The sequence below is a fragment of the Chionomys nivalis genome, chromosome 23, assembly GCF_950005125.1.
Source record: "Chionomys nivalis chromosome 23, mChiNiv1.1, whole genome shotgun sequence".
NCBI classification, from domain to species: Eukaryota; Metazoa; Chordata; class Mammalia; order Rodentia; family Cricetidae; genus Chionomys; species Chionomys nivalis.
The window spans coordinates 2,742,724-2,769,230 of NC_080108.1; the positions used below are offsets into that span (position 1 = coordinate 2,742,724).

The window sequence follows — 26,507 nt, forward strand, 5'->3', positions numbered from 1 at the left end:
TGTATGGTTTATTCTCACATTCGTTATTTGTGTGCTCCTCACAACTGTCCTGTGAGGTAGGTAGGTAGGGTTATGTGTTACTGTTCGCCCATTTCGCAGATGAAGAAATGGAGGTGGCTCAGTGAGGCGAGTGACCTGCAGAGTCACGTAGTGTGTTAGTGGCTTCACAGGCTCTGCACTTGCTCTAAGGTCAGCTGTTGAATTAGGAAGCACCAAACGGATGAAGAAAAAAAGTGGGGGCAGTGTTGATTTCGGAGGGTTTTTCCCCCTTGACTTATTTGACCATGATCACAGCTTCTATTGTCCGGATTGCGTTTTCTGAAGAACTTTCTCGAGTACCACTGGTGCAGTGACTCCACAGCCACGGGGAGACTCCTGGCTCCTGCCGGCTTCGCTGAAGCAGGGAAAGGCCTTTGTTGCCTCAGGACCAGGTTTTGTCTATAACTATGAAAACGCCTCATGCACAAGGTGTAACCATGGAAACCCTTTGCTCTGTTCACCCCTGGATCCTGTTCCCGGCTTCCCTGGCTGTGTCTGGCGTGTGTCTTCAGCAGGGAAGATTCGAAGCTGTAGTCACTGCAGGGATGACTCACAATGTGCGGCTCCTGTTGGGGAGTAGCAGTCTGGCGTTTCTAGCCCTTCATGTGTCCTCGGCAGGCCCACAGGTAGTTATGACGGGGAAGGCTGCTTTCTTAGGAGGAGTGGTAGGGGCTGGACACTCACTCCAGGGCACTCTGGTGGTACAGAGCTGTACTCCCTGCCGAACACCGTGTTCCCAAACCCCGTATCTCCCCAGTCAGCGGTCTTCCAGCCAGACATGATCAGGAACATCTTGAGCCATGGCTGGTAGGGAAGGCTGATGAACTGGGGGGCCATGAACAAGGATAGAAAGGAGCTAATTTTGCTAATGACAAATTGCAAAGGGAGGCTGAGTTCTGAGTAATGGTACCGTCAAAGTGTCTAGTCAAAGCAAGGACGTACGTCTGTGTGAAGAGGAAGACCTAGTGGGACAGACTGTCAACACTGAAAGAGCTTCCTGATAACCAGCAGGGCTCAGCCTTGGTAGGAGCTGCCCTGGGTAGTGAGCTTTCTGTCACCAAGGGTGTGCAAGTTGGCAAAGGTGATCCCTCGCAGGTACTCAAGGAGAGGCACTCGTCCCCAAATGTACTGGGGTGTCCTAGAGAAGGGGAAGAACTAAAAGCTTCTGGATTATTTTCCAACCCTGAGAGTTCATAATATATTGGTTTAAACTGTTGAGTGTCGCTTCCAATTCACGGGACAAGGGCTAGGAAAGTCAAGCAATAGGCAGGGTGGTGACGTGTCTTTCAGCATCCTGACTCCAATACTATCGCATCTTTGCAGGGAAAGCAACCAGTTTCTGAAGCCAAGAACCCTTCATTCAGCCTCTTCGGAAGGGTCGTTCCCTCCCGCTGAAGCCTAGACACGCATCCTCTAGGCCACAGCACAGCTCAGCTTTCTCCCTGAGTGGAATCACAAAGGGTTCTGGGAACATACTGCATTCCGCATCACCCACACACGGGCAAAGGTGTCATGGTACCTGGACGCACCCCCCAGGACAAAGAGCAGGTGTGACAGGAGTCGCTGCACGTTATGTCCTAGGAAACGCAAAGGAGCCTCTGGTTCCCGCCCTCCCCCTGGGCAGCCAGGGCTCTCTCTGGAGATGGGGAAGCGAGGCACTGACTGGGGTATGGTGAGAACCCGTGAGCCCACTGCTCCTCCTTTGTCCCAGCCAGAGGGTTCTGTGGGCGCCTCCTGTGTGCATCAGCTGACTTCTCATTTGTCATAGTAAACTACCCACTGCCAGATCAACATAGCAAGAAGAGGTGGTTTCGTTTGGAGGACACGTGGATTCCCGAAGGTGGACTTCATCATGCGGAATCAAGCCCTGCTATGCAATTAATACAGATTAGTGTAGGTCCCCGCCTCGTGCCTGGTGAGACCCTCCTCAAAGCCAGGCTGGCTCCTCCCCCGTGTGGCGGGGGTCTTTCTACCTGTACCGTATCAACCGGATGATCTTATTGTTCATGAAGTCCAGAGCGTGCGGATGGGAAGAGTCGATGCAGAATCCATCGCTCAGGGCGATCTTCAGCATCTCCTCCACGAAGACCTGGAAGCTGTTGATCTGCTTGTTGGCGGGCACCACCCACAGCCTTTTGAGGTTCTGCTTGGTGTACTCCTCCTCTGGGAGGCCTTCCACATTGGCCACCCAGTCCAGAGTGAGGTGGTTGGGGTCCTGCAAGTGGCTGGTGATGGAGGAGAGGTTGCCGTTGGAACAGTAGAAGAGCTTGGAGCCCAGGAGCTTGAGGAAGAGGCAGGAGGTGCTGAAGATGTTGGCGTTGAACACCTCCATGCTGGAGGACGACAGGCTGTAGATCTGAGGCGCCTCCCGCACGGTGAAGTGGACCGTCTGCACGCGCTGCTTCAGGGTGATGTTGAGCATGGCGTTCTTCTCGGCCTTGGAGAGCTCCACCTCCTTCTCCTGCAGGGCCTCGATCAGGGGCTGGACCTGGTAGAAGTCAGCTTCCCTGCGGAGCAGGCCCATCTCCTGGAAGTCCTCCGGCAGGTCCAGGTGGGAGGTCCGCAGGAAGTTGAGGATATAGCGGAAGACTTTGCCATCGCGGTCGATGAAGCAGTTGCCCTGGCTGTCCTTCTTGGTGGGTATCTTCCCGCTGAACATGGCGCCCAGCATGGAGTCGGGGAAGCTGGTCAAGGTGGCCAGGGAGGTTGTGTAGAGCTTCCCCCCGACATTCAGTGTGATGGGGTCAGACATGGTAGGAGGCCAGGTGCCTGGAAACAGTTCTGGATGTGTAAAATGAGAAATCCTAAATTAGTAAATTAAAATAAAAATTAAATTATGATCTAACCATATCTGCATAGTCACACTCCTTAACTCATAATTACAGGCCAAGCCTCGCTGAGGGTGAAATGTATTAATGCCTGATGAATGGTTGATAACAGCTGCATATTAGACTCACAAGGGAAGAAAAACACACACATGTGCACACACACACAGACAGACACACAGACACCCGTGTCCTAGAACTCATAAGAATTTTTGGAAAAGCCTCCTTGGTGATTTCAAAAGCTCAGTAAGGCTGGAGAGCCACTGGTCTGTGGACGAAAAGAACACATGCCTGGGCTGAGAGCTCCCTGAATTCTTTTATGAATATTAATTTGCACACATAACAGGCCTATCATCTTTGGACAAAGACGGTGTCATCACCCATTCATCTGGGTCAGGCTTTATTCCTGGCTTAGAGAAGTGAGTGCTTTGGCAGGATTCAAACTCAAGGTTCTTTTTTTGTGAAAGAAAAATTTGTAAATGACTCAGGCTAGAGAGGTCATTCTTTGTAGCCGTTAACAGATGCTTTGTGCTGGGCTCGGTATTCTCACCGCATCAGCGCTGATATGAAATGAACTATTTTCCTCTTCCAATTCACAAATAATTGTAACTGGTGCCATCTCCACCTAACTGCAGAGCTACCCTGGATCACTGGCGTCCACATGACGGTCCTTTTTCGACCCCTCCCCCACACCGAGCCACTCTGCCATGAAGATGCTCTTCTCGGTCCTCATCCTGAAGCTGACTGCAGAGCAGTGCTGCTCCCGAAGGCGGTCTCCCCACTCCTTAAAAACACCCTTGGTTAGAGATGGCTCAGCAGACAGAGCATTCACTGCCCTTGCTGAGGACCGGGGTTCAATTCTCAGCACCCACATGGCTGCTAACAACTACTTGTAACTCCCGTTCCAGAGGTTCTGACGCCCTCCTCTGGCTCCTGAGGGCACTGCATGCTTGTGGTGTACAGATGTACATGGCAGGCAGAATATTCATACATAGCAAATAAAAATAAGTAAAGTGTTTTTGAAAGACGATAAAAACACCCTCACTGCCTCCCAGCCTCCAGCATCTAGGGCACTGGCCTCCTTTAACTGTAAGTCCTAGATCTAACATCTTTTTAAGGTTCTTGAGAGCACGAGCTACACCCACTTGGCTTCTACAGGAAACGTAGAGTGGATTCAGCAGTGCTACCCTGACAGTGGAGGTGGGGACACCGAAAAAGCCTCGGTGTTGCCCTACAGAGGAACCTAAGCTCGTGGGAGCTGGGGAGGGCAGACCACAGGCAGTGAAGTGGAGCTGGGAGAGACGAATCCAGGCACGAGAAACATCCTGCTAAGCATACAGGTCCATGGGGTGGGGTCAGCGGAGGCAGCACCCTTCTCTGTGCGGAGTGTATCTACACTGGGACCCCCTTTCTCTCCGGGGACGGGGCCAGGGTGGACAGAGATGCCCAGCTGCTTTGCCCATCAGTCCAATGGGGAAATTTTGATACTGCAGACAAGCATTGGCCATCTGGAATGTCTGAAGAGGAACCAGCCCACGGTGAAGTTACAAAACTCTTGGCAGAAATATGCAGCAGATGGGCTGTGAGACACTGGGGAGATCCAACGGGGCTGGGTGGCAAGCGGCTGTGGAAGGAAGGGGTGGTCAGCTTTGTTAGCAGCTGGGAACGGTGCTTGGGGCACACAGCCGAGTCAGGCAGGGGTGCGTCTCCACAGTAGGCTTGCTTTATGTCTCTCTATATATGTGTGCTTGCAGCCACACTATGCTTTTATGTCTATCTGTGTATGTGTGTTTGCTTCCACAGTAGGCTTGTCTCATTTCTCTGTGTGTATATGTGTGTGTGTTTTAAGATCTGTAAAACTTTTAACTCCAGATTAAAACAATGGCTCTGGAAAGATACAAACACATGGGCAACCTCCATTTTGACCTCATTGCCATCTTGGGTTAGAGTACCCACATGTGCTATTATTCTTTGATTTATTAAAATATTCCTTTTAATCTTCTTACATTTACCTGTATTGGTAAGCTGTAACTAACTGGGTAAAATACATGTCTAAATTTAGCTTATATGTCTAGTTTAAATATAGCAGGTAATGATGCCCAATTCTCAAGTGCCTTCACAGATCTGAGAGTATGGCATTTAACAAATGACATGCCAGCTCCCGAAGCATCCTATATGCATAGTTGCAAAAGACCTTCTGCCTTGAGGCTTGCCTTTGGGTATGGCAAAGCCACCCAACACAGCAAAAAGCGACCTTCCACCCCTTCAGCTTCCTGTACGCTACACCTGGAGGATCTGATTGTCTCATCCTGCAGATGCAGGCAGACTAAATCCCCTCCACCACCACAGGAAAAATCTTCGGGCCTCTTGTACTCAGCAGCTACTGGCAAGCACTACCTCTAAGGCTGGTGTTCTCCAAGGACTAAAGAGAGACTTGGGATTGCCTGTGTAGCGAAAAAAGCTGTCTCATTTCTGCTCATTTATCCCTTAGATCTGTCTAATGGCATTTGATGACTTTAGGCACTGGTAGCTCATTATCTCAATTGTTAAGTTTCCTGTTAACTACAGACAGGTGTGCCTCTTTCCCAGGCTTCAGAGTCCAGGACTAAGAGGATTCAGAGTTCTCAATTCCTTCAATTGTCTTCTAAAATGTTCCCGTTCCAGCTGTCTTACAGATACCTGCAGGTTCCTGGGAAAAGTTCTGCTGCTTTATCAGGAAATCTGGTCTGGTAAAAACAGTCTCCAGAGCATATTTTAACCCTTCCCATTTTATAGGTCACTACTGCTGTCTGGGTCTAGACCAACTTACAAAGGGCCCTCCAGACAACACCAAAACCTGCACCAGCTCCTGGGACTTCACCACTGGTACCTACCAATAAAATCTGGTTTTATCTGCTCTCGTGTTTCAGCTATTCACCTGAGCCTCTCCTCTACAACCAGGGCCCTGCTCTGTCCCGTTCTTTCTGGCAGTTAATGACTCTCCCCATGGCTAGCCCCGTTCACAGGGCCAACAATAACAATATTTTTTCTCCTAGCCACCTGCTTTTTTGTCTCCCTCGAGGAACAGCTGCCTGAGGTCTCCAGGATGACAGCAAACCAGATGCGTCTCCAGCCACACCTCTCGCTGAGCGTGAGCCCACCAACTCCCAGCTCTCCCCTCTCCCATGTCGCACCATGCCCCAAGAAGTAGCCAGACTTGAGTCTGCGCCCCTTTATCCAAAGAAAATGTGAAATGCTTGGTCAAAAGCATCATCTCAGCTCCTTAACACCCCTTTATACAAAAAGTCTGGATTGTTAGTCAGGGGGCTTCACCCCAACCCCTGGTATCCATTTATGGAATGTTGGGTGGAAAACTCCATTCCAAGCTCCCTCTCCTGGGAGTTGCCTCAGTCCAAACACCAAACGGTGACCCCCTCCCCAGGGAGGGTCAAGACCACTCCCACAGGCTATTTAGACTGCCCCCCAGAGAATGAACACGTGGTCTCCCCTTTTCCTCTCTGTGTTTTCCCAGGGGCCACCCAGGAGTATTGTCATCTATTAAACCTAGGTATCTTTTAATTTGGTCCAATGGGGATTAGTTGTGCTGGCGGAGAGGTTGGTCGTTTAAGAAAAATACTAACAGTGAGGAAATACTGGAGCAAACTAAGACCGAAAACCAGCTGGGCAAACTCCAAACTCTGCATCTCCATGTCTGATGTCAAAGCGCTCTCCACATCTCCAGCTCCATTCAGCTTTGCTGACTGCTGCACACTTCTCTCGCTTGGGCTGGTTCCACTCCGCGTTAGCAGCTCTCCTCGGCAGGTGTCCCACAGCTCTGGCACCTCCAACACCTTGGGTTCTCCAAGTGGTCCAGGCTCCATCTTCACAGCTTCGTGCAGTGGCCTCTCCACTAGGCCTCCCAGGGATGCCCCTGACACATGCCTGACCTCGGTGGCTTCATTCCACGATTCTTTTCTTCTGTCCTTAATTCTAAAGCCAGAACCACATGCCTGAAGCTGCCAAGTTCTGCTGCTTGCTGGGGCTGGAACATGGCTCCCTCCTTCAAATCCATCTTCATCTGTTTTCTGTTTTTCACTGTCTAAGCTTGGCCGTCTTTGAACTTGCTCTTTAGACCAGACTGGCCTCAAACTCAGAGATCTGCCAGCTTCTGCCTCCTCAGTGCTGGGACTAAAGGTGTGCACCCCACTACACCCTGCTCCTAATTTTTTCTTCAGTTTCTTTTCACAAGTTAGAAACTTAGCTGGGTGGGGTCTTGCCCTGGGGTCACCATTCCCTTTATCTCCTTGAATACAGTATTTAGCTTTATTCCACTTACTGGTACTCTTTTTTTTCTTAAAATTTACATTTTGTAATTTACCCTGCTCAGCTTGCTCCTTTTCATTATGAATTTTCATTAGAGTGACCACTAAAAACCACACGACAGAGTCTATACTAGGCTGTTTTGAGATTTCCTCTACCAATGGAATTAATTCAAAATTCTTCTCTTTAGCCTGAGGCAGACTTTTCAGACAAGGGCAAAAGACAGCTGCCTTCTTCACCAAAATATCACAAGAACGATCTGTAGGCAACATAGTAAAATTCTTCTCTGAATCCTCTTGAGTGAGCCCCCAGCAGTTTAAATGACCTTAGCACCTCTGTCTTCCATGTTCCTACAAGTGTGGCCCTTGAGCAGTGCTTAAAGCAGTCCACTGTTTTCATAATCCAAAGCACCAAAGTCCAAATTCCTCCAAACAAGCACATGGTCAGGCATATCACGGCACGACCTGACTCCTGCTTCCAACTTCTGTCTCAGGGTCCCTACTGCTGTGCAGAGACACCATGACCATAGCAATTCTTATAAGGAAAACACTTAACTGGAGCTCACTTACAACTTCAGAGGTTCAGTCCATTATCATCTGGGGGAGCGTGGTGGCATGCAGGCAGGCGTAGTGCTGGAGAACCAGCCAAGTGTCCTACATCTTGCAACAGGAAGTCAAACTGACAGTCACACTGAGGGAAGCAGAAGAGCTCTCATAGCCTGCTCCCACAGTGACACACCTCCTCCAGCAAGGCCACACCTCCCAACAGTGCACCTCCCTTGGGAGCGATTTTCTTTCAAACCACCAGACCCTCCATCTTTTCTCCTGTCAGCTTTTAAGGCCTAAACTAGGAGCCAGGGCATCTATAAGGCTCTGCTCAAGTTTCCCATGTTCAGAGCTCTCTGCTCATTGCGCATGGTGGTCGATACTTTTAATTCTAGCACTCAGGGAGGCAGAGACAGGAGGATCTCTGTGAGTTCAAGGCCAGTCTGGTCTGTAGAGTAAGGTCCAGGCCACACTGGGTTACATAGTGAGCTCCTGTCTGAACAAACAAACCAACTCTGTTCTGGGGGCTACAGTCCCGCTCGGGAGGCGGAGGCAGGCAGATCTCTTTGAGTTCGAGGCCAGCCTGGTCTAGAGGGAGAAGCAGGGCAGGCTCCAAAGCTACTGAGAAACCCTGTGAATCTGGACGTAAAGCTCTCAGCTCCAGGGCCAGGCCTGTCTGTGTGCACACCATACTCCTTGCTATGATGATGAATGAACACTCCAAAACCGTGAGCACGCCCCCAGTTAAACGCTTTCTTTGAGAGAAGTGTTGCAGCCAGACTGTGGAATCCTAGCACTCGGGAGGCAGACACAGGTGGATCTCTGTGAGATCAAGGCCAGCCTGGTCTAAGGGGTGAGTTCTAGGATGACAGCCAGGGCTACACAGAGAAACCCTGTCTTGAAAAATCATAAATAAATAAGTGTTGCTTTGGTCATGGCTCCCCTTCATAGCAGTAGAGCAGGGACTAAGGTGGGGTAACAGTGAAGGTCAGTGGTAGAGGACTTGCCTGGCATCTAAGGCCCTGAGTTCAGAAAGTGGTACTTTTTTTTTCTCTTTTGGATTTTATTTATTTATTTTATGCATAAGAGTGCTCTATCTGCACATACACCTTTATTCCAGAAGAGGGTATAGGATCCCAGATCCCACTGAAGATGGTCATGAGTCACCATGCAGCTGCTGGCGATCGAACTTAGGACCTCTGGAAGAGCAACTAGTGCTCTTAACCACTGAGCCACCTCTCCAGCCCAGAAAGTGGTGCTTAAGGGTCGAGTCATACAGCTCAGGAACATCTCCCAAATACATGCAGTGTTTCCAAGCCTAACACTACAGACTGACAAACTGGTAATGAGAGCCATAAGCAACAGAGGCATTAGCAGCCTCAAAAGGTCTAAAACCTCTTGAAGCATCTTGTTCAAATACCACTCGGCGACCTGCTTGGCGAACCAGCGGCTGTCGCCTATTGCTGGGCCTCACTTAACACTTGGCAACTCTTTACCCATTTTAATTAATTTTTTTCCATGTTTGGTGGCGGAGATCAGTCTAGGATCTCATGCGTGTCAGGCAAGCATTCTGTCACTGAGCTCCATCCTCAGCATTCGTATATTTAAAATTTTTTTTTTGTTTTGTTTTTGAAGACAGGGTTTCTCTATATAGCCCTGGCTGTCTTGGAACTCATTCTGTAGACCAGGCTAGGCTGGCCTTTAACTCACAGAGATCTGCTTGCCTTTGCCTCCTGAGTGCTGGGATTAAAGGCCTGCGCCACCAACGCCTGGCTCACATTTTTGCATTGTGGGAGATAAAACCCCTGACCTTGGGAATGCAAGAGTCTCTACTCCCCTGCTACATTCTCAGCCCTACTTTAATATGGAGTCTGTGGTGCTAAGTGATTCCCTCCAAGCCTTTACAAGCACACCTTGAGGGGGTCCAGGACACACCACCCTCAACACGACATGACCAGAATACGCCGTGTTCCTTTACATATACCGACTGTTCAGTTATTTTGAGAAAGTGCAGGCGTCAGAGCAGCTCTGGACAGATGTACTTGTAGAAGGGGGGGCTGCAAGTGCACAGGAAACTCATTAGGACCGAGAAGGGAGCCACTCAGAGATGGCTACGGTCACCTGAGACTTCCATCTGTTTAAGAAGCTAACTCACATTCATTACGCATCTCCTCCCCCCACTCTCCCATGATTCCCTACCACTGTCAGGAGATCAAGCTCTTCCTCCTTTCTGTAGCCCAGGATGCCGTAGAAACTTAATCGCAAATTCTTGGAGCCTCATCTCTGTGGACTCCCAAATGTGCACACGCTGGCCAAAATGGGCTTCCCCCGTTCGTCTGCTTTAGCCGTCCTAGGCATCTAAGGCCCATTTTTCTTTCCTACAATACTCTCACCCCCTCCAGTTTGTAGGCAAGGGAAACTGAGGCTCAGAGAGGGTAGGTCGCATCTAGTCAGTGGAGGAGCTGAGATCTGAATCCGATCCTGAACCTCACACTTCTCAGTTTCCTCCGTCACAGGATGAATGTATTCCCCGGTACGCAATGAAAGCAGAGATGCCCACGTCCTCACGCTCTGTATACACCAGCGTGGAGTTCTGCCCACTGACGCCTGAGGACAGGGGGACAAAGTCCCAGGATGACGAACAGTGCCTGCACAATGCAGGTCCACTAAGCCTTTCCCCAGCAACCCAGATCTTTCAAGGCCAGATTGGAAAGGTAAACGAAGCAAACTGAATCAGGAAATAGAAGTTCCAAGCAACAGCCCTGTGTGTGAATGAACAGTTCTCTCATGAAAGTTTGCCTAATCACTTAAAACACAGGAAAAAAAAACAAAACAAACCAAAACAACAACAACAAAAGAAAACAAAAACAAAAGCCCAGCCTCACTCCCTCTCTGGGCCAACCACAGGCATCAAACCAGGAGATGGCAGCACCGTGATCCTTAAGGCACAAGTGGGGCAGTGGGCCGGGGTGCCCCAACTGGCCCTGTGGGAAGGGGCAATTTCAGTTCAGGGCCCGAAAAACATCACCTGCAACCTTTAACTAAGATCCCTGAGATAGAAACCTTTAAGATGCTCCATAGGAGCTGTGCTCAGCACGAAGGAAAGTATGGTTGTAGGTGCGTCAAATATAGTGGCCTCTTTAAGATCGGAAAGACTACATCAAGGGAAGTATTACCTTCACTTTACAAAGGGGGAAACTGAGGCTCAGGAGAGTAGGTGGCAGCAAAGCAGTGGCAGGCTGAGTGTGGCGGCTACTCCGTCAGCAGGGTGTGCACTCTGCAGCCTTTGCCCCGTAGGTGTTTCCACATCGGCCACCTCAACTTGACTGAACTATAACAGGCTCAGAGCCATGGGAGGCATTGTCCTGAAGATTAGGTCACTAAAACGGCACAGCGGCAGCATGGTTATCATCCTGGTTGTGAAGACAGCTACCTAAGACCACACACCGAGAGGAGGCTGGGCCAGATTTCCAAAGAAGGGCTCCTGAGCCTATGCCCTGGCCAATACCAGAAGCCACAGTGAAACAGAGTTTCAATAAAGCTGTGATGCTTCTGAGAGGAAATCCAAGGATATTGATGAATTGATTGATTGTGGTGCTAGAGCTCAAACTAGGACCCTATCGATGCTAGGCAACGCTGTATTAGTGAGATACTGAGCTCAAAACAGAAGATACTAAGGCTGTCCTCAAATGACAGTAAGGGCTGGAGATGTGACAACCAGAAGCCTACAGATAATAATCCCCTCCTCCTGCTTAAGTCACTCATTCATTCTAGAGCCTAGAAATGGTATGTAATCCATGCACACTTGCACGGGTCTTTCTGGACGTCTCCGACAAGAGGAACCACGGGCTTCCTGGAGGAATGGATAGCTCCTGGATTTTAAAGGAAAGTTCCAGGTAAGCCCGGAATTTCCTTTGCCAGATAACGAAGAACAAAGACTAATAAGTTCATGTCAGAAGAATATGGGAGCTGGTAGCAAGGACAGGTTTAGGATAATCTGAGTATCAAAAATAAAAACAGTGATAGATTTCAGCACACTGGATTTTTTTAATGGGTCCATAATCTTACCACAGAAAGAAAAAACGGGTGAGGGGGAACAGGGAGCGAGAAAGAAGGTGCACCAGGCAGGTGGGAGGGCCTGGTCCAGACTTCGTTCCTTTTCCTGTGGCTGTGATAAACTATCCTGACTGTCTAGACCATTGCTCAAGGTACAGCCCAGCGTCGTGTGTGTCAAGGGCAGCACTGGGTTGCAGCCCAACACATGACCACACTGAGGAGGCACGGCACATGGTCACACTGCACCCGGTCACGAGACAGAGGGAAACAAGTGCTCACGGCTGCCCAGTTCCCTTCCTCCATTTATACAGAAAGAGGTAGGTCCCACCCACAGGTTTTAATCCCAGCACTTGGGAGGAGGCAGAGGCAGGTGGATCTCTGAGTTCGAGGCCAGCCTGGTCTAAAAGTGACCAGTACGGCTAAGGCTACATAGTGAGACCCTGTCTTGAAGAAACTGAAAAGCCGAGTCTTGTGGTAGTTGGAGTGAGAATGTCCGCAGTAGGCTCGGATGTTTGAATACTTGGTCTCCAGTTGGTGGTGGTGTCTGGGTAGGTTTAGGAGGTCTGGCCTGGCTGGAGGAATAATATGTCACTGGGGGCGGGCTTTGAGGTTTTAGGAGTCATGCATTCTCTGCTTCCGACTTGCAGTTCAAGATGTGAGTTCTCAGCTGTTCCTACTTAGTCCTCTGGATAGACTCAAACACACTCTTAAATTGCCTTGGTCACAACAAAAATAATCCAGATAATCTCCCATGGCACGACCAGAGACCCACCTCCAAGGTGATTGTAGATTCTATCTGGTGCACAATTACCACTAGCCATCCCGGGGATTCAGGCCTGTTTCCCCAGCACTTGGGAGGAAGAGGAAGGGAGAGCAGAAGCTCAAGGCCAGCCTGGTCCACAGGAGACCCTGTCTCAACCTACTCTTCCACCCCAAATGAACACGAACTAATATAGAAGGAATGGGAGAATTAGAAAAATACCGTTTTGCAGCCTTCCGTGTTACAGTTCAGGCGAAGGTCATCAATGGGCGTGGATGGAAGGAACGCACTGTAAGACAGAGGTTCTCAACTGTCCTAACGCTGTGACCCTTCAATACCGCTCCTCACGTCGTGGTGACCCCGCCAATAAAGTATCTTCATCGCTACAGCATAACTATAATTTTGCTGCTGTTATGAACCGTAATGTGAATGTGTTTCCTGATGGTCTTAGGTGACCCCATGAAACGGTTGTTCAGCCCCCAAAGGGGTCAAGACCCACAGTTGAGATCCGCTGGTCTAGAGAATTGTGTTACAGACATTTTCCCTATTGCCATGGAGACATTATACGGTTATGATATTAACTATTAACCAAATGCCTCATAGAGGCCCCTGATATGTGCTTTCCAGAGTGATGGAATCAGAAGCACACATTACCAAAAAGGCAGAAACAAAAATAGCCAGGACCCAATCACTAATGGACTAATCAAGTATACACAAAAGGTAAGACGGCTCTTCTCAGATTATTTATTTGCTCAGAGAGACGCTAACAAACGCGGTATGTGGGCTGGAGGGGGGGGGACTGCATCTGATTGCTAAAGGCAACAACTAAGATTTTCGGTGAAGGGAAATCTGTAAAAATGTAGTATCAACCGCTAATTTGGTAACTGTTATGTAGCAGAATGCCACTATTTTGAGACGGGTGCATATCGGAGAATTTAAGAAAAAGTTTTTTTTTTTTTCCCTCTAGGCAAGGTCTCACTACTCACTATGTACCCCAGGCTGGCCTAGAAGCAATCTTTCTGCTCAGCGTCCCAAATGCTGGGATCACAGGCATGTGCCACCATGCTTGGCTAGGATATTCATCCTCTTCCTCCCTCTCTCAGTTCACTCTTCCCATTTCCGTCCCCTTTTGTGTGTCAGGCTTTCATAGAGCTGCCCTGCCCGCGCAGTCTGGAGCTCTGGGGCTCAAGCGATCCTCACGTCCCCACCTCCTGAGCGGCCCAGACTACAGGAACAAGCTGCCCAGCCTGGCTTGTAGTTAAAGTAGCTGGGAGACGTGTGTGTGTCTGAGAAGCAAACGTGGCCAAGCATGAGCAGGTGAGTGCAGGCTGTTCTTGGAACTTGTCATAGGTTTGGCATTTGGAGGCTAAGATAGTGAGCGAGGTCCAGAGTTGGGGGAGTCGTTGAGGGGGAGATGTCCCATGGGAACAGCCTGATGTCTTCCACACTGGGATCCAGGCTTTGAGATATGGCTGCCTGGGAATGTTTCTGCTACTTCCTCCTGAGCCTAGAATCTGCTGCTGTTACGTGGCCAGAGTGCGTTGAGTGTAGGCGGTAAGAACCAGTGGGGCAGAGCTGGAGAGATAGCTCAGTGGTTAAGAGCACTGTCTGCCCTTCCAAAGGTCAAAAGTTCAATTCTTGGCCGGGCGATGGTGGCGCACGCCTTTAATCCCAGCACTTGGGAGGCAGAGGCAGGCAGATCTCTGTGAGTTCGAGACCAGCCTGGTCTACAAGAGCTAGTTCCAGGACAGGCTCCAAAAGCCACAGAGAAACCCTGTCTCGAAAAACCAAAAAAAAAAAAAAAAAATAACCAGTGGGACTTTTAGGGGTCGAGGACAGTGTATGGTTTTTGGCTGGAGTCAAGTTTGCTGTAGGTTCTGCCGTGTCCTAGCTGTGTAGCCAGTGGTCAGTTCCCAGGGAAGACTGCGATCATGAAAACCGGAACAGGAATAATAAGGGTTACAGCTGACTCAGCATTTCCAACTGCTAATGCTCAGCTCTACGAATCTCATAGGCGAATCAGACTCTCTCTTTCCTTCTCTCAGGACAGGGTTTCTCTATGTAGCCCCAGCCGTCCTGGAACTCAAGAGATCCACCTGCCTCTGCCTCCCGAATGCTGGGATTAAGGAGTGCGCCACCTCGGCCCGGAGAAACAGATGTTCTCGGTGCTCTGCTTTATAGACCACGGCAGGCCATCTCCTTCCTCTGTAACTTGGCTTCTGTCATCCCCTATGCCAGGAATTCAAAGAGAAAAATCCCACTTCGCAGCCGTCATCGCACATGGAATTCCTGTCTTCCTCTTCTTTGGCTCCTAACACCTTCCCTCCGCGCATCATTAGCACAGCTAACCTAAGTAGATTGGTGCCTGGCCTCTCTGTGGCTGGGAAGCCCCTCTCTACACCCAGAAACAGGCTGGGCAGGGACTGGAAGCAGAGTACACTTTTTTTTCTTACTTTGTTTAGTTTGAACCATTTCCATCTTCCCTGACAGACTTATTTACCAACAGGAATATTTATTTCCCTGTCTTGGAGATAAATATTTTTAAAACACTTCATTTTGAAATACTTGAATTTTCTGTTTGGAATCAAAGTCCTGGGACAAGGTCTCTCTGACTGCTGGGCTGTCAGGCAATGAAGACTCCATTGTGGAGGGGAGTGGGCAGGGCACTGGGCACATTTCAAAGATGACAGCGTTCCAAGTGTCTACTGGTCAACTAGCAGCTTCCCCACCTAACACAGTTAGGTCACCAGCTTATGGACTTTGGCTGAGAGTTGGGCAGACTTCACCTTCACCCTGCACACCCAACAGCTGTATCCAACCTGTAAGAGGCCATAGGACCAACTTAGCAAGAGAGGACAGGTACTTTCTAGACTCAGTTCACACAAGGGACCCTGGACTCTGTGACCATCAGCGCAGCGGGGGAGGTGGGAGCAGGCTGGAAGAAGAAAGCACCAAGCCAGATGCGATTTCCCTGCTTGTACAGAAATGCTTTGTTAAAGATGGTGCAGACTCTCAACAACCATGCAGAACTTTCCTTAGCCATATTGGCTCGCTCTCCTGCTTTGTAACCACCTCCTTTAACGCCTTGCATCAGTGATAATGAGAAACAAAGGGCTTTCAAATCCCTCCAGCCTGAAGACACTGTAGGAGGGTTGCCTTCTAGCTCTGCGCGTGGAGGAAGCACTACTTTGGCAGGGTAGATCAGAAGGTTTATTTCTTCCCTACACTCCCAGACCCAACCTGTTTCCCCGGCCTGCAGAAAAAGGCTGGGTCGTTGAAGGCGTTTGCGGCGAGTAACTTATTACCCATGTTCCTCAAATGGAAACGGATGAGGCGAAGCCTTTGCGGGATGCGAGAGTCGACTGAGTTTTTGTGTGACGCACTAAGCACCGAGGATGGGCTCTTTATTTCTTAGTCACATGGAAAGAACGGTGCTGTGTCCATCCACGGGTCCACAGCTCAACCACACGCCCTGGGGTAGCCAGAGCTGGAAGGGGGTCCCTGTCATCCCTGTGGTTCGCCCTGCGCTCCTTCACCTGACCCAGCACCCTACTCCTGGGCGCTGCAACCCGACCCTTCGGGGATCAGACAGACTAGACGCCCCTGCTCATCTGCAGATCCCGCCCCTCTCCCTACCCACCCAAAGCTCCTCCCACAGAGCGCCCTTCCCCAGCCCCGTCCCCCCCCTCCAGCTCCGTCCACCCCCCCCCCACCAAACGCGCCCCTCCCCCGCGGCCAAGGGCGGGGCCACCCCACTTCACTGATGAGACCATCGAGGCGGCAACAGATGACATTTCACGGCGGGACAGGTGCCCTGCGGGCCCCACTACGCGTCTGCTGGGTCCCGAGCTCCCCCTCACCCCCGGCGCACCGCACCCACCTCCAGCCCTCGCTCCGCAGCCTCCCCTCCAGCCAGCGCAGCTTCGCCAGGGGGTGGGCCAGGCGGGGGCAGGGGCGGGGCATCCCGGGCCGCGCGCTGGCCGCCGGGACTTGTAGTCCCCCTGATGGAGCCTCGCGACGCCTCGCGCGCCCGCCCGGACTCCACCTCCCAGGAGGCAACGCAGGGAGCCGGCTCGCGACTGGCCCGCCCCACCCACCCTCGGGCCAGCTGGCCTTAAAGGGGACGCGGCCCGAGTGGCCGCCCGCGGGGGTAGCCCCCGCTTTGGCTCCGCCCCGTTCCCGCACCTCGCCCTTCCCCCCCCTCCGCTCCGTCCCGCAGCCCAGCGACCGCGCAGCAGAGTTTCACTGTCCGGGTCCATCTGGGGTTATGCGGAGCGGGGTGGGTGGAGTTGGACATCACGGTGGCAGCAGCATCCCTGAGGTCTGGGACCCCCCTGGAGGGGAGAGGAGGACCCGCCCTGACCTCGCCTGGCCCAGCCTAGTCCAGCCTGGCCCGAGCGCCCCGCCCAGGAGTGGGCTCTGAGGTAAGGCCTGCTGAAGTCCAGGAGGTAAGGGGGCCCTGGGTGTGAGTGCTGGTGGAAGGGGTGGGGGGCAGACAGTGTTTGCACCCTGATGTTTCCAGGGCCCCATACTTACCTACAGGGTTCTGAGAGCAGGAGAATGGGAGGTGGGAGGTCTAGGATCTTCTGGGCCTTGCTGTGTGACCTTGGGCTAGTACTGCCCCTCTCTGAGCCCTAACCATCTTCATCCACTGAGTATAGAGGTGGGCCAGCTCCCGCCCCCTTCAGTACTGAGAGCACACACACCTAGTATCACGAAGCCTGGCAATCTTTTTGCGGAGAAACCCCAACCTCAGTCCGGGATGGGCAGTGGTGCGATGACGGAAGGGAGAGGAGGGGACCCCAGAGAGAGTACAAACCAAGGACCCGGAGAGGCTGCCTGGTCGTCTTAGCTTCACGGAATCTGGATCCCTTGACAACCCTTGCAGATTGGACAACCGAAGCGTAAACCCGTGTCCCCCCCTCCCAGAAAGCCCGGATTGGGAGCGGGGGCTGGGTTAGTCAGGGGTAGTTCTGGAGGCAGGGGTTGAGTGTGGCCAGTCCTGTCATCTTCCGTCTTCTCTCTCATTCCTCTTCAGTAATAGGGCACTTGCTTGTCCCCAGCAAAACCCTTGCTCGGGGCCAGACAAGGCCTCCTAGGAGGAAGGGTGCCGTCAGGGCTGCCTTGGTCAGGCACTAAGTTAAAAAGCGGTCATTCAGCAGCTCAGGGACCCCAAGGTGCCCCCAGGAAGCCCTGGCACCCATGGAAGGAAGTCAGGGTGTGGGGTGTGAGTGTGAGGGGCCGAGAGAAGGTGAATTCCCCCATCCCTAGCACAGGGCAGGGACCTGCTGACCCTCCCTCCCCCTTTGGAGGCCATCTGGGAACAGCTGCCCTAGGGGCTAACTAGGAACAGGGTTTTTAATTCTGCTTCTCCGTCTTGCTTGTGTGGACCATTTCTGGAGTGGCTAGGGGCTCTTTCAGTCTTGTCCTGCGGCCTCAGTGGGGAGTCTCACAGATGCTCAAGGGCTGTGGACAAGGCCCAGGCAGGGGAAGCTACTTCCCTGGTCACATCCTTGATTTTATCTCACGTTGCTGTCGCGCGTCTCTCATCAATAGCTAGGCACACCTTCACGGTCACCTCTGTCCATCCTGGGCGCGTGTACACAACAGGATTGGATCTACTTCCTACAGCATCAGGCCCTAGCCAGGTGGGTGAGAGAGCGTGCCGGAGTCAGACTGCAGAGAGTGAAGAAGCCAAGGCGGCCTTGGAGCCAGACCTCTGAGACTCGCTCTGTGGAGGGACAGGGAATGGCCTGCAAACTGGGCATTGCGGGATGAGTCAGAACCAGCCAGGAGAGAAGAGGCCAGCCCTTTCCAATAGAGAGGACACCAGCAAAACAAAACAAAACAAAACACAAACCCTTCTCAAATTTCCATCTACGCCCTGTATCAGTGTTGTGTCTCCCAGACAGCCCCAGCGCCTGGCTTTCAAGTATGGGTTTTGTCGGAGGGGGCTAGTGGCCTTGAAGTTCTGCATAGCCAGGCAAGAAGGAACTTTTCAGAAATGAGGTTCATCTGACGGCATTGCTGGGAGAGTTGGGCCCAGAGAGAGGCTGAGGAGGTGATGAAGGCTGAGCTAATCACTAGGGGTCTTGGTCTCTGGTCTCTTTCTCCCTCTCCCTGTCCACAGCCCCCCAGGTGGTGATAGAGAGGAGCCAGGTCTGCCCAAGCGGAAGCAGGGAACTGTCAGCACACAGCTGAAAGGCCAGGGGTTATCCATGAAAAGGCCAAGGCCTCTGGGAGGGGTGTTGCTTCTCCCAGGCGGCCTGGAGCATACGGACAGAATGTGCCTGGGCACCCATTGCTGGCAGGGTGAGGACACAGCACAGGGCCTGGGCAAGGGCATCAGCCCTGGCTGGAAAAAGCCAAGGACTAAGTGACCATGCATCTTTCATTTGGGTTTCAGAGGCTGAGAGGTGAAGGAGTTGCTTCCTCCATAACCAAGACCATCATGATGGCTGTGTCTGGCTAAATTAAAAACTGCAACCCTCCAGGACTTGTGCCTTTAGTGGAGGATGGATCAGATGAGGAAGTGAGGTTTAGAAAACGACTGTCCTGGTCCAGGCGAGGGAAACAGATGAACTGATGTTGGGGAATTCCTAGAGGCAGCTGGCAGTGCGTGTTCCCTCCACGACAGAGGGCCAATGAGAGACTCATGGCTGCCCAAGCCACCATCTTTTCTTTTCTTCTTCTTTACACTGACCTAACCCTGGGAGTGGCAGACGCAGAACAGCTCCCATTTTCCAGAGAGAAAGCTGAGGTGCCGGTTCTGAAGCCTCTGCCCCGTCCCTGATGCTGCACTTGGTGTGGGACTGGCTGCCCTCGGAGCTTGTGTGGACACGCCATCCCTGCTGGGTAACCCAGCCTGCACCTCCGAGGGAGGTGGCCTACAGCTCTTTCCGGGGGTGGGGCGGGGGAAACGCCAGCTGATTCTGTGTCCTGGAAACGTGTCTCCCCTGCTCCCTATGCCTGTCCTCCTTCTCTGGTCTGCGACCGGGAGTCAGATAAAGTCAAAACCTCCGAAGCTCTTTTGCATGAATGCATCCAGGATATCGCGGAGTGGGCTTACTGGTAACCATGGTGACAGCTGACCCAACTGCTTGCGTAGGAGTTGGAGCAGGTAGCAGGGGTGGTGCTTTGTGGAGAGGCCAAAGACTTGAGGAAGGCTGGCTCCTGCGATTGGAACTTCGGGTGGCTGGAGGGCGGGGCTTCCAGCTGCCGAGTGCCGCCCACCCGAGGAAGTGTCAGGTAAATTGGCAGGGAATTGTGGGTGTTTGATTATTCGGTTTCTGTGGTTTAATCTAAGGCCATTTATCCCCATTTTTAAAATGAGAAAAGCAATATATATATATATTCCTTACTCAAGGTCACACAGTGCAGGTCTCCATTTCTACTTTGATTTTTTTTTTTTTTAAAAATCGTTTTCTAGAACCTTCCCTGGCTCCAGAATTCCATTTGTGCCTGCCCTTTGCCCTCACCCTCTATACATGATGCCAGAGTCTCATTGATTAAGGTTCCTTCTCAGCAGTGTGCGTGCTGGGCTTTCTTGGCAGCCAGGGTTAAGAAGCATGACCCACCCACTAGTCTACACTGCCTTGTTCTAGGCCCTGCCTAAGAAAGGGGGCCCAGGGTGATGGGGTGGGGGTGCCCTCCTGCTTTCTGTTAATTCTTCTTGTGGTGCTGGTGATCCAACCATGGCTTTCCCAGCCTCTAGGCTGGTCTCGAAAGGTCTACAGATCCCGCTTTGCACCGCCTGTTGCTCTCTTTAATCGCATCTGCTTCCACCGCTGGGCTTCGCCTCCTTAAGGACCCGGACTTTGCTTCCAAGGCAGCGGGAATTGATGTCTCTAGAGAATTTCCTCACATCTAGCACCACGCTAAGGGCGTCTTGGTTCCTTTTCATAGCCCAGAGAGTGAGAGGTTCAAGGGGCAGGGTAATCTTTCTGGTAACCAGAATGCATGCCAGATAGGCCTCTCAGAGTAAACATGGAATCTCACCTACCATCCTCCCGCTGCCTAACTGAGGAGGCCCTGGACATTTGCTTTTTCTAAGGTGAAATCATTATTTAAAGAGAACAATGAGAGCCGGCTTTGGTGGCTCACACCTGTAATTCATCACAGCCCTGAAGAGGCTGGGGGAGGACACCACGAGACTCAGGTCAGCCTCAGCTGCAAAGTAAAACCCCATCTAGAAGCAAAACATACAAACAAAATGAAAACAGATAAGCAAACACCAAGAAGCAGGCGTGGTAATTCATGCCTGCAATTTGAGCAACTGAAGGTGGGAGCGCTAGCCTAGGGTGCGTGAGGCCCTAGGTTCAATCCCATGATCAGACAAATGGAACTCCACAGTGAGATGCTAAGAGCACTTGGGCTAAAGGCCCTGTTGACTCTGAGGCGGCCAGGCTAGCATTTGGGGGCCACTGATCTGGGCTACAGTGTACCCTACAGCCACAAAACTCCAAAGATTCTAACTTGGTGTGGCAGATGCCAGCCACTGAGAAATAAGCTTGGTCCCTGTCCCAGGGAGCTTACACCCCGAGACAGACTTAAACAAAGGGGCCCCGGAGAGAGACATGCAGTAATTAATGACGGTGCACAGTTCAGTGGCAGGACACAGCAGTGCGGGTCTCCATAGAGCCTGGTGTGTAGTTGGTTCCAGAACAGCCCAGGTTCTGAGTCAAGTGTTCTGACCCCTTGTCCAGAAAATGTCTGGCTGTCCTTACTCAGCTGCAGTGGGAAGCTTTGGTGGTTTTCATGGACTCAGCAAATGAGGCAGCTACTGTGGGTTTTGCCTAGGATAGGATTATGCAGAGAAAGGGCCCTGCCTTCTCTTAGGTGCCAGCTAGATAAGGGTGGGCCAGCGGTACCTGTGAATATCAGCCTGAGACTCGGGAGCCAGACAGCTCAGTGTGCAGGGTGTTTATACTGCAGGGCAGCGAGGCCCTGACTTACCCAACACAAGCCTGCTGTGTGCTAAGCCACCTGCTAGGTGCTGGGAGGCAGATACACCTTGACTTCACTGGTGGGGAGGCGGACATCAGCCAGGGGCCGTAGAGGAGCCGGGCAGGGTGTTCTGAGGTCTGAAGCAGGGAGGGAGGTCCAGTGAGGCTGCTTGGAGCGCCCGCTAAGTCTCTTGGTTACTTTTCTATCGCGTGATAAGCGCCACAACCAAGGCAACTTGTAAAAGAAAGTGTTTAATTTGGACTTGATAGTTTCAGAGGGTTCGAGTTCACAATGGGTAAGCAAAGGCGTGGTAGCAGGAGCAGCTGAGAGCTCACATCTTGTTCCGTAATCAGGAGGCAGAGAAAGCTAACTTCTGAACCCCCAAGACCACACCTCCCACTTCTCAAATAGGCCTTTCCGTGGGAACCAGATATCCCGCCGCCAGCCTGTTGGGGGCCCGTTCTCATTCAAAGCACCACACCAAGCGAGGAGAGGAGGGGGTGAATGCATGTGACCGGAACATAGTGGACAAAGGGCAGGGGCTGAGACTGGAGAAGCAGGTAGGGCCCTGGGGTGAAGGGGTGTGGAGCTAGAATGGGTGGGAGGGTCAGTGAAGGCCATTGGGATGATAGGCTTCACCCGCGGCAGCTGGAGAGGGAACAGGCTTAGTCTAGAGTTTTCCAGGTGCACAAAAGCAGCCGGAGGGAGTGAGGGTTTCTTGCGGATCCCTTCTCAGGTGTAACAGTCAAGGTGAGGCGGTCACGGGGCAGAATTGAAGCAGCTGGTCACTGCATGCTCAGGAAGGCTAGGGCAATGGGGGCTGTGGTCCCGTCACTTTCTCCTCCCAGCCCAGAGGATGGTGGGTGGGTCTTTGATCTCAAATCAATCAAGATAACGCCCCACAGGTGGCCAGAGGCAGAAATCCCTCTCTGGTGTGTCCAGAAGCAGGTCTTGCAGGTGATTCTAGGTCCTATCAAATTAATAATAACGTAACTCACCGCGAGGGTGGTCTGGCAGGACCGGGAGTGGCTCACTTCGGAAAGGAAAAGCAGTTTGCCCGGTGTCTGATAGTGGTAGGGCCTTAGAGATGTGGTACAGCACTTTCCAAGAGAAGTTTCCAAACTTGTCGGTGATCTGCAAAAAGGGTCTTGGGCGGAGCCTAGTCCCCGCCCCGCCCCGCCCCATGTGGCTTTCCCAAGACTACTGCGTTTCTCAGGAGTGTCTGTAGTCACCAGAGAGGTGAGGAGAAGGCGCCCAGCAGCCAGAGCTGTTCCCAGGGGCTGGGCGGGTGCTAAAGATATTCGTGTGTGTGTGTGTGTGTGTGTGTGTGTGTGTGTGCCATTTTACAGGTTAGAAAACCGTGGCCCTTCTCCTGGCGTCAGCACCCAGGGATCTGGACCGGGGTGTGTGTCAGAGCGCCACCCTCTCTGCCCCCAGCCGCGTGTGGCCGTCATGGACAAGATCCTGGAGGCCGTGGTGACTTCGTCCTACCCCACGAGCGTGAAGCAAGGACTGGTGCGGCGCGTGCTGGAGGCGGCGCGGCAGCCCTTGGAGCGGGAGCAGTGCCTAGCGCTGCTGGCCCTGGGCGCGCGCCTCTACGTGAGTGGCACGGATGAGCTGCTGCGCCGCGTGGGCTGCCAGCTGCTGCACGTGGCGGGGCGCCACCACCCCGAGGTCTTCGCCGAGTTTTTCAGCGCGCGCCGCGTGCTGCGCCTGTTGCAGGGCGGCGCGGGCCCCCCCGGGGTGCGCGCTCTGGCCTGCGTGCAGCTGGGGCTGCAGCTGCTGCCGGACGGGCTGGCGCCCGAAGAGGTGTTCGCGGTACTGCGGCGCGAGGTGCTGCGCACCGTGTGCGAACGGCCCGGGCCCGCCATCTGCGCGCAGGTTGCTCGGCTGCTGGCGCGCCACCCGCGCTGCGTCCCCGACGGCGCGCACCGCCTGCTCTTCTGCCAGCAGCTGGTGCGGTGCCTCGGCCGCTTTCGCTGCCCGGCCGAGGGCGAGGAGGGCGCCGTGGAGTTCCTGGAGCAGGCCCAGCAGGTTAGCGGGCTCCTGGCGCAGCTGTGGCGCGCGCAGCCCGCCGCCATCCTGCCCTGCCTCAAGGAGCTGTTCGCCGTCATCTCCTGCACAGGTGCGTGTGCAGCCGGGGCTGGGGCGGGCACTCGGGCTGGACCTGGTGCGGGTTGCGCACGGCGGCGGACCGCGGCGCTCGGTTTTAGTGCGCAAATCTACCGCGGGCGTTTGCTGTGGGTATCATCGCGTGGTGGGGCTGGAAATGCGGGGAGCACGCTACGTGGGGCGGAAGATGAGATTAGTTTGGGAGGGCAGAATGTTGCCTGGGCTTTAGGGGCAGGAAGGCTTGGTCTGGAATCATTAGCATCTCACAGTGGGGGAGCTTGCAGGCGATATTTAAACTCAGGCTCTATCCTTTTTTATTTTTTATTTTATTTTTATTTCACGTATATGCGTGTTCTGCCTGTGTGTATGTTTGTGCACTTGCGTGTGTGCCTGGTCCGCTGAGATCAGAATAGGGCACTGATCCCTGGAAGCTAACGATGGTTGTGAGCCACCGTGTGGATGCGGGGGAACCGAACTCCGTTCTCAGCAAGAACAGCAAGAGTTAAACGCTGAGCCATTTCTCCAACCCCTGAACTCTTGACATCCAGTTGCCAGCCAGCAGTGGACCTTAGATTCTAGCGTGGATGACTGAGCTAAAGGCTGTGATTTTTCTGATCTTAGGGCTGTCGTGCGGGGGAGGGGGCAGGGAGGAGAGAGCCAGGGCCAGCCTCTGTACCACGGCCTGCCTCCTGTACAACTGCACAAGAGTTTGGCATTAAATGTGCCGTCTCGCATCCCCCACTTTGTGTAGCTGAACCTGGAATGTCCTTTCCTCCCAAGGCTAGTTCCAGGGCGTCTCTGCACGTTTGGTTGTCAGCTTATGCCAGTGAAGGGTTTTGAATGACTGTGTTAAATGGAATCAGAGGCTTTGATGCTGTAGGGGAGGGGAGGTGGCTCCATGTGCTATCTGCCTAAGTAGTGAGAGCAGGAGGGCATGGAGAGCTCAGGCTAGCCCTGTTCCAGAGGAAGAGCCGCCGTCCAGCGCCTTGGCCAGTGTGGTCCAGCACCTCCCGCTGGAGCTCATGGATGGTGTGGTCCGGAACCTCAGCAATGACGACAGTGTGACGGACTCCCAGATGCTGACTGCCATTAGCAGGTGGGTGCTGAGGTTAGTGGGTGCGGGTGGGCTTGTCCCCCACTTCTCTCTGAAGCTCTTGACTGTGGATGGGGACTCAGGCTCTCCGCGGTCAGAGGCCAGGCTCTCGTACCTGTTTGCTCATCTGTGAGTTCTACGGTCCTCCTCTGCTTGGCCTTGGGTTAGATGTAAAGGACAAAGTTCTGCCCCAGTGATCCCACCAGACTGCGTGCTAGCGTGTGACTCTGAACCCTCGGCCTCAGGTGCATGGTAGGATGAGATGATAAAGATAGGGCTGAAGGAGTGCCCCGGTAGTGAGGAGTGCTTGCCCCTGGGGACCTGAGTGCAAACACCCACCTCCTGGCATGGCTGTGCATACAAGTGACTTCAGGATTGAGGAGGCAGAGATGGGCAAATCCTGGGGCTTCCATGACCAGTCAGCTTCAGGCTCTTGGGAAACCCTGAAGACCAGTAATAGAGCAGGGCACCTGCTGTCTGTTAGATTCCGTACTGTAGGCGCACACGCACGTGAAGGCACACGCATGAAGACACGTGCACACACGGTGAAAGTAGTTTTTGGTGTACTTCATGAGTCTGGAAAATATAAACAGAGCTTGGGTGCTTTTTGACCCCCTGCATCTGTGTACGTTCCCCTCACTTGAATATCGTTACCCTGTGAGCTAGCTTACCCTGCCTGCCTTGTGACCTCTGACTAGGCGGCCTGTACTCCTCTCTTCAGGCCTTGGCCTGAGCAGCCGCACCGACCTGGGATGCCTCCCTCCGCTGTTCTTCTGGTACCTACGCACAGAGCACCATCTCCATAGGGTTCTCCTGGGTTCCTTGTCTTTAGTGGGTGAGGGTGCAGGCAGGAGAGGCTTGTCTTCCAGGCTTCTCAACTGTGTGACTTTGTTTCCCTTTCCTCAGCTCTAAACTGGTCATTCTTGGGCCCATCCAAGACTCTGCTGAGGATTAGGTCAAAGTGAGCCATCCTGAGGTGTAGCACAGCATCATGGGAACGTCTATCAGGGCCATTATTCTTTCTCACAGTGGTACCGTCAGCTCAGTATCTGAGATTGGTGCTGGTTCCTGAGCACTGACCACATACCAGCCCGTGCTCAGTGTGGCACACGATCCTGGGGGAGGGGGGAACTGCAGGGTCTAGCTGCTGCCCTCCTGTGTGATAGTTCTCAGGAGGGGGGTTGTCTCGATTTGCAGCTGAAGTCCAGGCTCAGAGGGAAAGTGGTTTGCCCTGGTCCCCAGCAGGGACTTGGTGGAGCCAGAGTTCTCAGCTCAGGCTGGAGCTCTTTGCCTGGATAGCCCGCAGTCCCTTCTCCCCCACGGTCCCGTACACTGGGTGAAAGGGTCTGGCTTCCCTCTGGAGGACTGGGAGCCATTTCTGCTGGGTGCGGGGCTCGTTTGCATTTTCCAGGAGTGTCGCTGTGTGGGTATGAGTCAGGACTTTATGGCCCGTCCCTGGGCGCCCTTACTCTGGCTTCTGGGCCTCCCCTGTCCCCTCCCCTGTGTCACTGTCATCCCCCTCACCAGGATGATCGACTGGGTGTCCTGGCCCCTGGGGAAGAATATTGACAAGTGGGTCATTGCCCTGCTGAAGGGCCTGGCTGCCGTGAAGAAGTTCAGCATCCTGATTGAGGTTTCGCTCGCCAAAATCGAGAAGGTTGGTGCCCCCTGTCCGAACCTGGGCTTGCGGCCTTTCCCACTGGTCTCTTCTGGGCGCAGTGCAGGTGTGGGATGCAGGGTCTTGGGGTCACTGTGTGACGGGGCTAATTCGCTGCTCCTCTCCGGGCCTCAAATCATAGCTCCATTACCTTGATCGCTTATCCCAGGGCATG

General features: G+C 53.0%; 2 protein-coding genes across 6 annotated transcripts in view; one reads left to right on the forward strand and one right to left on the reverse strand.

Annotated features, from left to right (window-relative positions):
* Kctd21 (potassium channel tetramerization domain containing 21) lies at nucleotides 1-17,840 on the reverse strand. 2 transcript variants are annotated; one of them, XM_057756360.1, is made up of 2 exons: nucleotides 17,344-17,840; nucleotides 1-2,820 (listed from the first exon to the last, which is right to left on the reverse strand). In XM_057756360.1, the coding sequence occupies exon 2, from the start codon at nucleotides 2,789-2,791 to the stop codon at nucleotides 2,009-2,011; it is 783 nt and encodes a 260-aa protein (XP_057612343.1). In that variant the 5' UTR covers nucleotides 2,792-2,820; nucleotides 17,344-17,840; the 3' UTR covers nucleotides 1-2,008. The 2 variants fall into 2 exon arrangements, with proteins under 2 accessions (XP_057612343.1, XP_057612342.1); XM_057756359.1 differs by lacking the exon at nucleotides 17,344-17,840 and adding an exon at nucleotides 16,405-16,444.
* Usp35 (ubiquitin specific peptidase 35) overlaps nucleotides 16,690-26,507 on the forward strand; it is a 22,272-nt gene continuing 12,454 nt past the window's right edge. For 3 of the 4 annotated variants that reach the window (XR_009056096.1, XR_009056097.1, XM_057756356.1), the window contains exons 1-4: nucleotides 16,690-16,948; nucleotides 22,820-23,595; nucleotides 24,546-24,678; nucleotides 26,203-26,332. Coding sequence is in view for 2 of the 4 variants with exons in the window: in XM_057756356.1 (XP_057612339.1) it covers nucleotides 22,923-23,595; nucleotides 24,546-24,678; nucleotides 26,203-26,332 (936 nt within the window). In the remaining 2 variants the exon portion in view is untranslated. The remainder of the gene's footprint in view (nucleotides 16,949-22,819; nucleotides 23,596-24,545; nucleotides 24,679-26,202; nucleotides 26,333-26,507) is intronic. The other variant, XM_057756357.1, reaches the window with a different exon arrangement.